General features: G+C 44.5%; 1 protein-coding gene across 1 annotated transcript in view; it reads left to right on the forward strand.

The window, feature by feature from the left end:
• NRDE2 (NRDE-2, necessary for RNA interference, domain containing) overlaps positions 1-10,946 on the forward strand; it is a 35,915-nt gene extending 24,969 nt beyond the window's left edge. Inside the window, exons 8-14 of the mRNA XM_060261559.1 lie at positions 111-234; positions 1,215-1,387; positions 3,385-3,771; positions 4,438-5,339; positions 7,350-7,488; positions 8,988-9,059; positions 10,327-10,946. Coding sequence (XP_060117542.1) covers positions 111-234; positions 1,215-1,387; positions 3,385-3,771; positions 4,438-5,339; positions 7,350-7,488; positions 8,988-9,059; positions 10,327-10,452 — 1,923 coding nt within the window. The 3' untranslated portion in view covers positions 10,453-10,946. The remainder of the gene's footprint in view (positions 1-110; positions 235-1,214; positions 1,388-3,384; positions 3,772-4,437; positions 5,340-7,349; positions 7,489-8,987; positions 9,060-10,326) is intronic.
• The last annotated feature ends 6,871 nt before the right edge of the window (positions 10,947-17,817 follow it).

Genomic DNA, 17,817 nt, shown 5'->3' on the forward strand with positions numbered 1-17,817 from the left:
ATTGACATTTAAAACAAATTTCCATCATCTTTTTTGCACACAACGATTTAGTTGCAGTTTTGCAGGTATAAAATGCCTGAAGTATGTGTTTATTTTATCCCCGATTACAGGTGGAGTTCTTTGAACCATTTTGGGACAGTGGAGAGCCTCGGATTGGGGAGAGAGGAGCAAAGGGCTGGAAGGCTTGGATGCATCAACAAGAAAAGGGGGGCTGGATTGTCATCAACCCACCTGGTAAATCTCTTTGGTCCAAAGCAGACATGGTGCACAGAGTTCTGAACTCCCAAGCATCTCTTTTCCTAAATATAAGAGCTGTGCTGGGCCTTGGTTCAGGTGCAGACCTTAACACTTTTTTTGGGGGGGGGGGGGGCTAGTTCTCTTCACTGTGCAATTTCATTAGTGTGTTTCTGCATTTTCTGGGAACTTGAGAATCATCATTGGCTACACAGTAAGAAAAAAAATCAAGCTCATGAGCCTCAAATAGGCTGCTTTAGCAGAATGAAAAAGGTGGAGAACTGTTGTGTGATGGATGGGTTAGAGTAGACAAGAAGAGCAGATGAATGCCTCTCAACATGTATTGAGTTCCCATTGAAATTAGAGGCACTCTAGTGCACAGCTGCTTTCGCTGCCCCATTGTTTTCAGAGAGGTTCATCCACTTAACCTTCTGTGGGCTGTACGTTGTTTGCCTCTGCCCACAGTTTATACAGTGCTGGATTCTAAAACCACTTGATGCATTTTGTTTTGTGCCTTGGTATTAAAGAAGATTCAGAATAAAATGCAGTGAACAAGCAGTGTGCTGAGAACTTATTCAGCCATAATGGCCATGTTCCTTGGAGATTGCATGAGATGCAGCATGAGGTCAGAAGAATTCACTCCCCCTATAGTGTAAGCAGGAGCCTTTCTGCTCACTGAAGGAGGTCTGGATCTGACCCTTTGTACATAAATTGTGTATCTGAAATAACTTGATCTCTGTGTTATCTAGGCCAGCATCTTTCATCCTTTATTGAAAGCCACATGCTAGGGGATTTTTGGAGTTGAGGCCACAAGCTGTGATCTTTGTAGCTAATTTCAAGAAATCAGCAGGGTTTCTAGTGAATGTTAAGGCCTTTGTGTGGATTACAGCCCTTTTATAGGAGCTTTTATACATCAAATAAGTGATATTTTTAAAGGCCAACTTTTTAAATTCTTCTGCTGTGTTTTGGCTCTTGGATAGATGAAGAAGAGGAAGATGTAGAGGAAGAACAAGAGATAAAGGATAAATCTCTGCCCAAATGGCAAAATTGGCTTCATGTAGAGCGTTCTCGAGAAGGAAGGCACTGGTTGCCCTGGCGGCCTGACAAAACCAAGAAGCAGGCCGAAGAAGACTGTGAAGATCCAGAGAGGCAGGTTGGTGTGAGGCACAAAGGCTCAAGCATGTTTAGAGAGCTACACAGATGGAAGTGTCTGTGTTTTAACACTTTGCATTTGCTCCCTGGAAAGATGACCATGTGGCAGAACTGCAGAAGCTTGTCTAGTTAACACCCATTCTTCACAGGAAGTGCACACTTGATTGTAAGAAGTACAGGTTGGGCAACCGCCTGTCATTCACAGTGTTACTATATATACATCCATATGTATAATACACTGGATTTCCATAGTTCTTCCTCCCTACCTCCCTCCCTTTGTTTCAGGTGGGAGGACTGTAGGAATCAGGCGTACACATTTTCAGGGTTGCTTGTATGCCTAAGCACAATTTAGCAAGGAAACAGCCTGTGTTAACAAACTATGAAAAGTCCTGCGAACAGATTCTGAAATGCTGCAGTTTTTAGTATCCATTGTTTGTTTATTCCTCCAAGTATTACTGCAAATGGCCGAAGGGGACTATTTGATTTGTTATACAGTTTATTTCTCAGTTTTCTCAACAATTAGACTGTCCAATAAAAATACTGCTTTCTTCATTTTAATTAAGCCTTAATTCTGCTGCAACCAGCTGCTTATTTTTATGCTGTTTTTTGATCCTCACATGGAATTCCTCCCATAAAATGTATATCTTTCTGGCACAGTTAAATCATCATTGTACATTATGTGCATATTTTGTGCATGGTGGTGAAAAGTGCTATCAAGTCACAGCTGGCTTACAGCCACCCTTTAGGGCAGTGGCTCCCAACCTTTTTGACACCAGGGACCAGTTTCTTGGAAGACAATTTTTTCATGGACTGGTGGGGGGAGTAGTGTGGAGGTCTATAAATGAGAGGTAGGCTAAGGTAGCAGCACTCCCTCCCCTTCCTCTGGTCCCAGACTCCAGCGGACAAATGAAAGAGTGAAGCCACACTGCCTCTTTCATCTTCCCCAGTCCTGGGCCGGCAGAAGGGGTGGTAGGGCTGCTCTGCCTCATTCCGAGGCTGCCTCCCTGCCTCAGAGTGAGGCCACGCTGCCTCTTTCATCCGTCCGGATCCCGGGTGGGTGGGGGCAGTGTGGCACTTCTGCGTCACTCTGCAGCCTGGTTGCTAGCAGGCCATAGACCGGTACTGGTCCACAGACCGGTGGTTGGGCACCCCTGCTTTAGGGTTTTCAAGACAAGAGATGTTCAGAAGTGGTTTGCCATTGCCTGACTCCACATCATAGCCCTGGTATTCCTTGGTGATCTCCCACCCAAATAGTAGCCAGGGCAGACCCTGCTTAGCTTCTGAAATCTGAAAAGATGGGCTAGCCTGGGGTATGCTAGTTAGGGCATACATATGTGAGCATACGTACTGTAAAATTTGCATATGGAAACCACACAACATCTGTACATGTGTAAAACCAGCAGGAAAGAACTGAAGCAAAAAATATGAACCTTTTAAAAAGTGAAATGGGGAACATTAGTTCATTCCTATTTTGCATTTTGACTTGGGCAGATCAGTTGCATGTCTGGACCCGCCCCCCCTTCAGTTTCTAGAATAAATTCTAGACTTGTGTTGCTTTAGCCAGTTCCTGGATTTTGACTTGGGCAGGTCAGTTGCATGTCTGGACCCGCCCCCCCCCCTTCAGTTTCTAGAGTAAATTCTAGACTTGTGTTGCTTTAGCCAGTTCCTGGATTTTGACTTGGGCAGGTCAGTTGCATGTCTGGACCCGCCCCCCCCCTTCAGTTTCTAGAATAAATTCTAGACTTGTGTTGCTTTAGCCAGTTCCTGGATTTTGACTTGGGCAGGTCAATTGCATGTCTGGACCCGCCCCCCCCTTCAGTTTCTAGAATAAATTCTAGACTTGTGTTGCTTTAGCCAGTTCCTGGATTTTGACTTGGGCAGGTCAGTTGCATGTCTGGACCCCCCCCCCCCTTCAGTTTCTAGAATAAATTCTAGGCTTGTGCTGCTTTAGCCAGTTCCTGCTATCCATACATAACACAATTTTATGCCTTTTTGCAGGTTTTGTTTGATGATCTTGGTTCATCCTTAATAAAAATTTCCAACCCGGATCTTCAGTTTCAATTGCTCTGCTCATTTTTGCAATTCTTAGGAATTCCATGTGAGTGCGAACTCCTTCCTTCCTTTCTCTACATAGCAATGGATGAGAACAGCATCTTTGGCCATGGGCAGCACAAGCAAAGCCCCTTGACTTCCTTTGACTTGCCCATTTCTGGAATCAGTAGTATTGGTCAGATGGACTCAGTCACCCAAGGAAGAAGGCACATTGGACACTCCAGGGAAGGGGAGGAGTTCATACAGAACTTTTTCTATATGATGTTGCCTCTCTTTTCAGGAGAGGAAAAATCTAAACTTTCTATCTATTGGCTTCAATATGAAATTGCAAAGGTAATACATGGTTTTTTTAAAAAGTCATTTGATTTGAATAAGGCATATAGATAAATACATGTAATGTCACAATATATTTATTGTTTAAGCTGTAATTCCATGGTACCTGCAGATGACAGTCCCACCTGGAGGATGGCAAACCTAACTCATTTGGGTTTGCTGTTGGGTTTTGAATTCCAGCTTTTCGCAAGGATAAGTGCATTACTGACTCATTTGGTTCGTTCCAGTGAATATTAAGTATTTAAAAATTCAGAGGACAGGTCAATAGAAATTGTGGAGGAGTGCATCCTTACATTTGGAATAACTCAGAGAACCTCAGCACAAGAATATTTGACTTTTGAGCACTAAGCAGAAATGTATTGCAAGGCAAAATTCTATGATGTAGCAAGATAAGTTAAAAAGAGGTTAAAGAATACAACTGGTAATTGTTGGAGGTGCATATTTTTTCAGGGATGTTAAAAAGTACAATGGTAACACATGATTCGTGCAGTCTCTCTTCATGTTTTAAATTAAAAGAAGGAAAATGGGTTTACTAATTCAGAGGATTCTGCTGGGCACTGAGTGCTATGTTGAACTTCATAGAAAGAGGCAAAATAATGACTCCAAAAGCGTGATTTCTAAAAGCAGCTTCTCCCCCTTCCCCCCTCCTTTATTTTAAACATGCAGGTCGTTCAGTGTCTGAAAACAGGAAATAAAAAGAAACTAAAATCACAAGGCAAGAAGAGCAAAAAGCTTGCTAAAAACCTTCTTAAGGCACAGGAGAACAGGAACAACCTTTCCCTTTGGCAATTATACGCCTATCTGGAGTGGTTACTCAGCAATACGGAAGATGCTAGAAAAGTTTTTGATATGGCTCTGAGCATGGCAGGAAGCAGTGGAATCAATAATCCCCAGTTGTGTGCAGTTAGCCTGCTCTATGCTGAACTGGAGGCAGAGCTGCTGGGAAGTCTAGAAGGTGCTCTGGAGTCACGGGCTGCTCACATATTGACCAGATTAACGGAAAAGGGGCCTTATGTGCCATACAGTGGACAGATATCGTCGGTGAGCATTTTGAAAGCACGGAAGACATATGAACATGCGCTCCAAGATTACTTGAACAAAAGCTCTGCCGCTGATCAAGAGCAAAGCAGCACTTCCAGGCACCTGATTAGTTTGGTTGGATGTTATACCCTTTTCCAGTATATTACTCTTGGGATTAATTCTGCAGTATTGATACATAGGCAGGTTTGTGAGAAGCTTAAAGGTGAAAAACTTGGTGGTAGTCAGACTTTCACCACAGCTCTCGAATCCCTGACATTGATGCATACAAGTTTGCTTCGTTACCACATGAAAACCAGCGTGTATCCTTTGAGACCCCTTCGAGAAGCACTGTTGGAGGCGTTAAAGATGTATCCTAGCAACCAGTCTCTTTGGAGGGCATATATCCAGGTCCAAAGCAAGTCCCACAATGCAAGCCAAGCACGGCGGTTTTTCGATGGCGTCACAAGGGCTACAAACTCTCTGGAGCCCTGGCTGTTTGCAATCCAGCTAGAGTTGATGAGGAAGAAGCTAGTAGAAAGTGTCCAGAGGTAAATAGCGCAGTGACACTCTGGTCTATAACACAATTAATTGGTTGTCAGCTTGTGGGGATTCTGGGCGCAGTGGTGAGGGAGGATCCTCAAGGGTGTGACTTTTAATGAGCTCGCTTGGCTCTGGCCTCAGATAGTGCAGGGGGAGGGGGGTTTACAGGCACCCTGTTCCCTCTCTCCTGCTTGCAGTAGTCCAGTCACTCTCTTGCTTTCTCTGGGTCTCGCCTGGTCTCTTCTTCTTCTGTCTGCCCCAGACCTGCTGCTTAAGTCCTTCCCCTCAGGGTGGGACGCCACTATGTTCTTCAATCCCCCCTTCCAGGGTAGGAGTTGTGTAATGGGCATCCCTTGTGCCCAGTGGGACACCTTCTCTGGCCCCACCCTCCTTCCTTACCCGTGTGGGGTGGGGCTGCTGGCCCAGCCTCCCTTCCCTGCTGGCATGCTGGCTGCTGCTGGTGCTCCTGTTTGCTGTTTCCTCCCTGCTGCTGGTGCTCCTGTTTGCTGTTTCCTCCCTGCTGCTGGTGGCTTCCTCCATGCTCTGTCACAGCTCAAGGAAGGAGGGGCATGCCTCCCTCCTGCATTGAGTGGGGGATGCCCCCCTAATGTTGGCAACCACTCCCTGCTCCCCGGAGTTTCGCCTCCTGTTTCTGGCTGCTGTCCAGTCTTCTCCACTGTTAAGTGCAGGGTGCAGACACTGGCCCTGAACATTGGTATAGTCCTAGCTCCTTTTGCAAGACTCTTCATGTATTTTACCCACTTAGGCTGGTGCCTCTTGCTCTTTTTGCAGCACAGGCTGGCATTTTGTCCTTGTAACAACCCTGTGATGTGCTGAAGGCTATGTTGTGAGGTTGTAGCCTAGCTGAGGCATGAACTTGAAATTTCCACAGTGAGACACAACTTTTTATCCTTTGCATGCCTTACGCATGACTCTTCTGCATGTTTTACTGAATGTGTATAGCGGGACCTTAGTTTGCTGGCTCTGCCCCCTGCGCACAGTTGCTGGGTTGTCTGCAGGGTGCTAACGCACAGAGGGGGTGTCTGCAGGTACACTCCCTCCCTGTGATTGGGGGGCATGCTTGCAGCCACTTCTCCTGTGCACACCCATTGTGCTCAAAAGCTGGCAGTCACACAGAGGTAGGGGATGGGGCCAGCACACTGGGGCCTGTTCTCCCTCTCTGTGCATTCAGTCAACACACCTTGGGGGGGGGGGGCGGGGTGTCCAGGCATATAGGGCTACTGTTCCATCTTGAACATTATGTCTGTGCCTGTGTTGAATGCTTGTTGTGGAATAATAAGGATAATTGAAGTGAACCAGTGCAGTGCTTTGGAGACAATGGCTTGGATTCACCACAGCATTTTTGGTGACTGAAGGATTTCATCTGTGGAGCATGACCTTCTCCCCTCCCCTCTCCACTTGTAGCCCAAAATGCTCCCCTGAAACACAGTTCCTGTTGGGTCATTAGTACCGCAGGAGCAGCATTTTGGGTGCAGCAGGAGAGGGTGGGGAGAAAGTCATTCTCCATGGGCTGCAATCTTTCCATCTGTGGAAGCACTCCAAGGGTATTCAAGCCAGGGTCCTCGTCAGAAGACCCAGTTTATATCCCAGGAAGCTCACTGGGTCTGCACGTCTCTCTCCTCTGAAAAGTCTTCAGGCACATATGCCTGAGAACTGAGGCAGCAAAACCCACAGTGATTTAATATCTTATCTAGCCATTATATTTTAAAAGCAATTTGTTTCTGTTGCTTAAATAGTTGGCCTCATTAGGGTGTAGGCCAGCAGGCTAAAATGGCTGCTTAGCATTGCCTACTGAGCAGGTTGCATTTGGGGGATCGTTCCGTCTGCTGTAGGTTTTGAAAGGAGAATGACAACACTGTGTCACAGGTCTTTCCCCACAAATGATAATACAGTCTTTTTGTCCTTAATGTACCATTTTTTGTCTGAAAAAAATGTTCACGCTGGTTGCAGCTGCATTCTCACTATGGCACTTGTGCTTGTTTTGGCTTTTGTTTCAGGGTAGCCACCGGAGACGTGTATGCAACAATTCCTGAAACTGGATTAATAAATCGAATCAGAGCTTTATTTGAACGTGCAATCGAGACTGACAGTGGGGCTCATTGTCCCTTGCTGTGGAGGCTGTATATGTACTTTATGGTGAGAGAGGCTCAACTGTGACACTAACCCCCCCCCCTTCTCCAGTCACACACATATGCACACACATGAAGCTGAATCAGTCCACCAGGGTCAGTGTTATCTCCTCAGACTACAGCAGGTGTCAAGGGTCTCAGGTGGAGGTCTTTCACATCACCCACATTCTGGTTCTTTTTAACCAGATGCAAGGGACTGAACCTAGGATCTTCTGTAAGCCAAACAGCTGCTGATACCACTCAGCCACAGCTCTTCTGGGAGCTATAGGTACAGAACTGGTACTCTGCATGAGTAGTAGCTAGATGGGTGAGAAGCTATGCCTGCTTGAATAGGTGTTGCATGTGCCCAAATCAGCAGCTGGGTCTGTTCAGGCATAGCTTCAGTTCTTGTATGATTGTCAGTAAGTGCTAATCAGAATGAGGAGCAGGGTTAAGAGGTGGATTTTAGTTAGCTGCTGGCACCCTCCTCCCTTCTCCTCCATACCTCTGGTGTTATCTTTGGAAACCACTCCTAGGCATAAGGAGACCTTTCTTCAAAGGCCTTGGCTTAGCATCTTGTTTCTCTTCACAAAGCAGAACATTTCAGTAGAATCCAAGCTAGGGCAAGCGCTTCCAACTAAAACACGTTAATCTCTTCGAAACCTATGGAACATTAAAAAGGTAAAGATTGTCCCCTGTGCAAGCACCAGTTGTTTCCGACTCTGGGGTGATGTTGCTTTCATAACATTTCCATGGCAGACTTTTTACAGGGTAGTTTGCCATTGCCTTCCCCAGTCATCTACACTTTCCCACCAGCAAACTGGGTACTCATTTTACCGACCTTGGAAGGATGGAAGGCTGAGTCAACCTCGAGCCGGCTACCTGAACCCAGCTTTTGCCGGGATTGAACTCAGGTCATGAGCAGAGTTTAGAACTGCAGTGCTGCAGCTTTACCACTCTCCGCCACGGGGCTCAGGGGGGAACGTTAGAAGTGTTGAATACTTCGTACAGCTGATCTGCATACAGTTGAGCAAAATGAATGTGTATGTTCTGAACTTCAAACAGATTGAGGAATCTGCCTGAGCAAGTCCCTCTTTCTAACGAAGAGAGGTATTGGTAAATGCAGCTGCTTTCTCATTAAACATGAGGCTTTACAGTATGCAGAGGGCTGGCATCTGATGATAATCTGTTTTCAAGTGGTGCTTTATGGCTCTCTTCCAGAACACATTCTTGTGCTCAGAACTGACGTTTGCATGGCCTGTCCTGTGCATTTAGTGAAATAAAAGGGGAAAAAACCACAAGAACTGGCATTTGAGTCGAAATGTGGGCCACCAGAATAATTGTGATGTTATACCATATTGTAGGATAGTGATACACAGTTTTAAAAAGAATAAAACTTTCATAGATAAATTTCCATCTGAATTTCCGATCATATTATCTTCAGTTCTACATGAAGACAGTGCCACTTGCATAAACAAAATATTGCCATTTTGAATAATGCATTTGTATTTAAAATGTGTGTTTCAGATTTCTTTGGGGGATAAGGAAAAAAGTAAAGGGCTGTTCTACAGAGCACTACAAAAGTGCCCCTGGGCAAAGGTAAGTTAAACTTCTGTTATGTTCTTCCTTAAAAATAATCAAAGGAATGATTTTTTTTATATTGCACTGCTTTTTAAAATTTCTACAGAAATTATTATTACCCCTTTCCTGCTTCTTTTTTTTTTGCATGGAGGTAGGGCTGGCACTAGAGACTTGAAGGGGTAAGATCTAGGGATGGGGTGTTAGAGAATAGCATATAGGGTATGGGGCCCATAAGTAAAAGATACAAGGCTCTGGAAGGCACCTTTCCTTGAGTGCCTTTCATTTATTTAATTATTACATCCTGCTGAATTCCTTCTCTGTGATTGCATCCAGGACCAGTTATTGCAAAGGAAGTAATGGATGACAAATTTTAAAATTAACATTTGTTTACAGTCCTCCTTTTTCATTGAGACTCAAGGCGGATTGCATAGTGTAAATCAGTACAGACGGCAACAAAAAGGACATACTTTACACAGTAATATAATCCAGAGTCTCTTTTTTTATCTTTGAAGTATCTTTCTGAATCATTCTGCTATCATGTAGCCCTATTCCGCATGTCGTAATGTCCTTCAGTTTTGCATGGTTTGTGAAATGCCAGGAGAGCGGGAGCCATCCTGACCTCATCAGGTAGCCACAGCAGAGAATGTACATGTACAGGGAGTTGTTGATCTGGCCCATTTGCAGTGTGGAGTGCCTGCCTCAGGCTGGTGTCCTAGCGCTGCTGCTGCTGCTACTTAGAGGTCATTACCTGTGTAGAGTATGTTACAATAGTCTCTTGATGTTACTGTGGCATTAATCCAGGTGGCTAGATTGACTGAGCCAAGGTAGAGGGCCATTTTCTGGCTCTTTTTCATCTCCCTCTTCCTCCTCGTAGCCTCCTGAGAATTTCCAAGAGCTGATGCTCAGAGTTATGGGGACAACATGCCATGGGAGGGACAGTGAGGAAAGGGTATTGGGTAACATCAACCTTTCTCACTCTGTCATCAGTGGAATTTTCACTGACACAAGAAGTTTTGTCGCCACAAGAAATATGAGCAACATTACTTAATCCCTGCTCTACACTGCAGCCCCTCTGGAATTTTTGACTATTGATGGTCAATCAGGATATTTCAGAAGGTTTCCAAGAGGAAGGTGGGAAAGATCTGTGATAGTCTTCTGCAAACTGTTCGCATGATTCAGACCATGAACTCCTTCATAGAAGAAGGCGGCTTTTTATTAAATGAGAACTTGTTAGACTTGCTCTTACAGAAAGTGATTGTTGTTTTTGTTAACATTGTGTTTGTAGGTACTGTATATGGATGCCATAGAGTATTTTCCAGATACCCTGCAAGAGATTGTAGACCTTATGACTGAGAAAGAGCTGAGAGTACGGGTACCCATTGAAGAACTGGAGCTGCTGCTTGAAGACTAAAGCAAATAGTTTGAAGATGTGAAGACAGGAGATTGTCTTTCTTAAAAGGCTGTTTGGTTACAGCTGGCAACCTCCATGTATTCTACACACTTTTAACTGACAAGAAATTAGTTTTTCATTATGCATTTTTGTACCAAAAAAGTATGAGACTGGGTGCATAACTGGGCCTAACTTGTAATTATTTTTTTTCCAAATGGACTTCCTTCATCCTCTTATGCAGTGATCTATCCAGACACACCTAAGATTCTGTGACCAGGTCAGGGAAATGAGAAAGCCTGAGCTATTTTCTCCCATTATGTTGTTAGTAAACACGCTTACATGATTCCTACCCATATTTATTTTGCAAGTTTCACAGAACTAGGCTTGGAGATGAGCACTGAATGACACAAGAAAAGTAAAACCTCATTAGGGGATTTTTATCACTGTGTCATGACACCTGGCAGTTGTGATGTAAATAGCGCTTGTAAAAATACAAAGAGAAATATTGTAATTCCTTTGGAATGTGGACTGTCTTTTTTTAAAGGGCACAACCATTTTGTAACACTGCTTTCAGAACATTTTTCCAGGTAATAGATTGGAATTTAATCTTGCATTACCTACTACAAGGTCCATGTATAAATTGGCTCTTAATTTCCATAATCCCAGTTGTCAGAAGGCAATACTGTCTGTTACTATGGGGCCTTCCTGTAATGAACATGCAGTACAGTTCAGGGTTAGCTTCTTCCAGTGGGTTGCAGTTCTCTCGCAAATGTGTTGTGAGGCCAGGAGGGAAGGGGAGGAACAGGAAGAGCTAAGACATGAGGCTCTGTGATGCCTGGTGGCAGATGTGGTGTGCTTCTGTATAATGTGTGAAATGACCATGAAATACTATTGCTCAGTAATGCCTATATACAGTAAAAGCTTTGTTATCCAGCACTTATTGGGAATGGTTGCCATTTAATCATGTGCGCTGGATGCTTGAGCTTATTGTTCTCACAGTTCACCCAGAAGAATCCACAGGGACCAAGCCACATGACACTGGGAGCATCCTAGTGACTGTTCCCACATCTGGCTGTATCCTTCCCTTTCTCCCAAGCCACAGAGCTGGCTGGGACACCAGGCCAGCTGCCCAGGAGCCTTCTGGTGGAACTGGCTCTCAACAGCTTGAGGCAGGCTATGGGGGGAGCGGGGGAGAAGGCTACAAAAAAGATGTTGGCAATCAGAGCTGGTTAAAGCCCAGCAACAGCTGGAGCATCAAGCAGGCTGGCTGAATAGGTGGGAGAGGGACATACACATGCCTGAAAACCTAGCGTGGCGGTTGAGAGGGAGGCACTTGCCCTGTGTGTGATGCTGGTTAACACTGAGCATCTGGTTAACACTTTCTAAATCTCCATAAATTTGTCGAGAGTTAACAGACATGAGATTCTTGCATGTTGTGCTGGGGGTGGGGATGTGCAATTACTCTGCCAGTGGGTCTCAGGTCACTAAAGATTAAAGTGGTCTCCATCTCAAAAAGTTTGAGAACCACTGATTTCTGCAGTTTAGGCTAGATTGTGGAATGTTACTGCTACTGACTAGAGTTTTCAGCATAAAATAAGCAACTGTATAGATTCTGAAAGAGGGTGAAAAGTCTAATGCCTCCTCTGCGTGTTTACATGTCATAGAATCATAGAGTTGGAAAGGACTTCCAGGGTCATCTAGTCCAACACCCTGCACAATGCAGGAACTTCACAAATACCTCCCCCCCCACATCCCAAGTGAGCCCCTGCTCCAGGATCCCTTGCCAAACTGGCCTGCAGAAAAATTGCTAACTGACCCGAAAGTGTCAATCAGCGTATAAGGAGGGGCCACAAGAACTAAGCACTGATGCAACCCTTCCTGCCCTCCTTCTCATGATCTGCCTGAGTTCACAGAATCAGCATTGCTGTCAGATGGCCATCTAGCCTCTGGTTTAAAACCTCAAAAGGAGAGCCCTCCAGCTCCCAAGGAAGCTTGTCCCACAGAGGAACTACTCAGGAATTTCTTCCAGTTGTTTAGCCAAAAGCTCTTTTGCTTTATTTTCAATCCATTGGTTCTGGTCTAATATTTTGGGACAACAGAAAACAATTCTGCACTATCTAAATAACTACCCTTCAAATACTTGCAGATGGTAATATCACCTCTCAGCTGCCTCCTCTCCAGGCTAAACATACCCAGTTCCTTCAGCCTTTTTTCATAGAACTTGGTCTCCCCCACCATCTTTGTCACCCTCCTCTTTCTCTGCTTTTCTTAAACTGTGTGGCGAAACGCCATTTTAGGCTTGTGCTTATCTGGGAGTTGGCTGGAGGAGTCTGTTAAACCTGATGCAGGCCTTGGCCTAGTCTTCTCCTCGTTCCCCTTCCCTCTCCCCCTCATGTCTGGAAACAGCAATTCTGAGGCGGCCTCCTAGAGAGACAAGAAGTCCTTCAGGTCTGTCTCCCAGAATGCTGCAGGAGGGTAAACCAGTTCCTGGGTGGGAACTGCATTTTATATTAAGGATTTGGGATGGGAAGCCCTCAGTTTGGCAACAGTCTCAGTAGGGTACAGTTGGAGCTTGCAACAGTGTGAGTAAAGTGCCTGCCCTGCATGTCATCCAGTTGAGGCAAGTATTAAAATGGGGAGAGAAGGAGCGTTTTTTCCCTTCGTTTCTTCTGTTCACTTTTGGATATGCCTGTAAATAGAGAATGTAAATAAATATTTTGATTGTCACAATCTGGAGTCCCTCTGTACCACATAGTTCCCTCAACCGCTTGGAACACTAGCAGTGGGTTGGGGAATCCCCTAGAGCAAAGTTGTAGAATGGCTGGTTGCCAAGTTTCCAGGGGAGCCCCAAAAATCCCTGGGAGGCCATGAGGCAGGTTTCTAGTGAGTCCAGAGGGACATTAAGAGACTGTCCCGCCTAACCAGAGCCCCAGAGAGGGACATTGGTGGCAGCGGTACCTTGAGGTAGCAGAGTGGAACAGCCCCTTCAGGTCAGCATACTGAGAAGGGGTGGGCAGGGCCAGGCCCGGGCCACCACAAACTGTATAGTCCAAAACTGAACACAATATTCTAGGTGAGGTCTAGCCAGAGCAGAGTAAACCAATACCATTACTTCACTTGATCTGGACACTATACTGTTGATGCAGCCCAAAATTGAATTTGCCTTTTTAGTCACTGCATCACACTGCTGACTCATGTTCAGCGTATGGTCCACTAAGACCCCTAGATCCTTTTCGCACATATTACTGCCAAGACAAGTCTCCTCCATCCTATAATGGTGCATTAGAATTTTCCTACCTAAATGCAGAATTTTGCATTTATCCCTGTTAAAATTCATTTTATTTGACTTTGTCTTCGACTGCATTTGCAACCCCTCCCATCAGTCCCAGTTAGTTCAGTGGAACTTGCTCCAAGCAGGTGGTAGTAAATTTGCAGCCTCAGCTCTATGAAATTGGAGCTGAGCATTCAAACATCCTCAGTCCTAAGATAAGGGTATAGTCAGTTGTTTCAAAATACTCATCTTACTCAAACGCCATAATGTTGACACAGTCTTCAAGCCCACACAACAGATCCGCCACATGCTGCGCTCAGCCAAAGATATGAGAGATCCACTTTCAACCCCTGGAGTCTACAAAATACCCTGCTCCTGTGGTGCAGTCTACATTGGCACTACCCAATGCAGTATCAACACCCATCTCACCGAACACAAGAGACACTGTCGCTTGTTTCAGCCAGAAAAATCAGCTGTAGCTGAACATGCACTTCAAGAAGGAGACCATGTCATCCACTTTGAAAGAACTGAAGTCCTTTCTACGGTCTCACATTATCATACCCGCCTGAACAGAGAAGCTATTGAGATTTACAAACACCAGCACAATTTTAACAGAAAGGAAGAAGGCATTTTCATCCACCAATCTTGGTACCCAGCTCTGCAAAACACCCTACAGACTATAAATTGCAGAAAGTCTCAGAACAACCAGCAAATTCCACAGAACAATCAGCACAGTCAGCAACCATCTTCCTTATCTTCAAACCCCTTCCAACCCTCCCAGCAATTAACACAGAACAATGGTCACATTCAACAGCCAGTTTCCTTATCACTACCCTTCCAGGAAGCCCCACCAATGGGCACATCCACAAACCAACTGCCCTTTCACCACACCCCCTCCAGCCTAGAAATAGCAGCTCTCCAGCAGCCCTGGCTCCACTCAATGCACAGCAGCCAAGAAGGTCTGAGCGCCTGCTCCAGCTGCAACGCCACTGAGGATGTTCTCCGCAGCTGAGAACGAAACGTCTGGAAGAAAAGCTTTCTCCAGTAGAACACGGCACTTGATCCTGAAAGATTCTACAAACCCTAACTCATCTTACTACTTATACCCGGGGTATGGGAAAGCATTTAGATGGCCACAGGCCCTGCCCAGTAGTATGAGAAGATAGTACTTTATTGAATGCCACTATCCAGTGTTTACCAATGTCCCCTCTGAGTTGCAGTCTTATGAGCAAAAATTCTAGTTTGTGAGCTACTGGCATTAAAGTTGTGAGCTATTGCATAAATTAGTGTGCTCTGGGGTTATCCTTCCTGAGCTAAGACAAAAATGTGTGAGCTGGAGGCTAAAAATTGGTGAGCTAGCTCATGCTAACTCAGCTTAGAGGGAACATTGGTGTTTACTCTGTCGCAGCAAACATCAGACTGATTGCTATTTTACAGCAGAAATTACCAGCATAACGGAAGAAAATCATACCAGCCTGTTCTGGAATCCTTAGGACTTTTTTTTTTACTTTGCTGTGCAGTAGCAGGGTGCTGTATAATCTGGTTTTAGTTTTATGTTTCCACTGAGTGAGATCTCACACACACTTAATTGCTCAATATAAATACTGTAAATATTTCCAGGCCCAAAGTCTCTATATGACTTTTCTGGACAGTGAGCCCACAGTGACACCACATAAATGTGGAGTTTTTCTGTAAAATGAAACATATTGTACCTTCTAATGCAGCAGCTAGAGACAGATATCCCATGGAGATTAGTCAGAATTAGGGCAAGCTTATTCATCAAAACCCACAAGTATTTTGCAGGCTTCTACCACCTTCAGGTTGCATGGGGCTGGTTGTATAGTTAAATGCTCCCTGTAACAAAAACAGTATATTGTAGGAGAGAAACCTATCCTCTTCCTTTTACGTTTTCTGTGCTTTTGGTTTTTTGGTTGCTATTTGAAGTGAAGGAGAGTGGAAGAGTGCTAACACATGAAGCCGACGCAGCAGAGTCTATGAAAAGTTGTTTCCAAATAATTTGCCCGCATGCATTTAACAGCCTTCACCAACACAACCAGCCACAACTGCAGAACCTTAATTATAAATAATTGAATAGACAAAACTATGAGTGCTGCTGCAAATTTTCTTCTGAATAGCATCCCCTACCCTATCCTGTGAGAGTCCAGAAACATTATATATTCGATAGCATACATTGTTGCAGTGCAGGGGCCTACAATGTACCTGTGCTGTTAGTGACACAACAGGAAATTCATACCTCAGGCCCTTAATATTGCCTGAAACCTGCAAATACAGCTGGTTCAAACTTAAAACCTAACAAAACACAGTAAACTGAAAGTGAATTTGGAACAAGTCAAAAAGAGTTCAGTGTGTATATCCTACCACATCACTAAGGCTGCCTTAATGTGTTTTAACAGCAACATGGGGCAGGCTGTGTGCGTCAATATTTAAAAATATAGTAATGATTATGAAGGTATTTGTATGTGACAACACATTTTGGGCATCCTGCTGGAGGTTCCTTATTAGAGTCCACAACGAATCAATGTTAAGCAGCTAACGGTCATTAGTGCCTTTAATGAAGAAGACATTACTCTCTAATGTGTCTCAGCGGTTGCTGTAAAGTACAATAATCTAAATAAAACTTCGGGCTGGCTTGAAATCTAATACTGGCTGTCAACAACCGAACGACTAAAGCATTCAATTGGGGTGTTATGAAGAGTATGATCACAGAACAGGCTGTTAACTGGATGTCAGTGGAGTCACCGTAGGATTCTCTTACACAGAGATGTTTGCTTCAGCTGAGGTAACTCAGCAGTGGGGACAGGGGATTCTGTTTCACAAGCTTTCTTCAGCTCAGGATTCCCTTCATTTGACAGGCGACTGTTTATCTAGCCTGCCGTGTTCTTTTCAGAACAAGGTGAAAATAATTTATCTATGCACACACACACACAAACCCTTAGGGTTTTGCCAGGGGCACCATGACAGTTAACCCAGCTTGCAAACAAATTCCGATTTGTAGCAGAGCTTTACTACAAATAGGTGCAAAACAAGTGCTTCTCCTCCTCAGTATCAATTGGTTGGGGTCACTTATCATGCCACTTCCGATTATGCAAGTGTGTGCAACTTTCTAAACAAGAGCATTTGAAGCTTAAAAACAGCAGAGAATTCAGCCAGGGAGCTGGAACACATGATGCTCCCAGTTTTGTAATCAGGATAAAAAGAGCAGGACAAGAGACTGTTTGCTCCCTCTTTGCTGGGAACATTCCCTTCCCCGCCCCCCGCCTTGATCATGATTTAAAGCACGCAAGCAAGGATATTTTAGTCTAGGGTTACATTAACAGGTACTAACTGTTAACTAGCATTCAGATATTATCTTCAAATCCTGGTTAACTGTGAATCTTGATTCACATGAATCATGGTCAAAATTTGTGCCTATGCAAGCTTTTAACCACAGTTAAAGCCAACAGCAATGTGGGTTTTTTTTAAGTATGTGATGAACCTGTGGCCCAATCGTTAACCATAGCCTGAGAAAATTAGCATTTCCAGCCCTAGAGCCAAGCAGCTGGACCAGCCCAATTAGCTACTAAGCAAGATGTGACTGTTGAGAGCTGCTGCTCAGTCAAATGAGTGTTTGTAGCCCCGCTTAGCAATCACCAAAGATACAATCCAGCCCTTGTCTTACATACTGTGTAACTGAAATACAATAAGCAGAAGGGCACTTGCTCCTGCCAACACTTTTGTGATTATGCTCCTCCGGCAAGGTCTATTTCTAGTACTGAGCATTGTCAAAGCTTGCCTTGTTGAGCTTGAGATAACACTAAAGCAATTTGCTTTTTACATGGTTTAAATTGTTCTTTGGAGCCATGAGAAACTCCCTAAGGCTTAGAATACATATTTCATAACTCATAAGCATAGAGAAATCTGCTACCACTTAAATGGGGTGTCTGTAGCGCTGCGGAGAGGCAAAAATTGCACCCAGCCATACAAAACAAAATCCCCATTTTTTTGAGTGCATACAGTGTTTATACTTAGCAATCCAACAGCTTGGTAAGAAATCTAAGAAGGGAGTTTGGAAGGGGAAAGCAAGCAACTGAACAAGGATGGTGGGAGACCCTGTC

Source organism: Heteronotia binoei, chromosome 21 (genome assembly GCF_032191835.1).
Source record: "Heteronotia binoei isolate CCM8104 ecotype False Entrance Well chromosome 21, APGP_CSIRO_Hbin_v1, whole genome shotgun sequence".
NCBI lineage: Eukaryota > Metazoa > Chordata > Lepidosauria > Squamata > Gekkonidae > Heteronotia > Heteronotia binoei.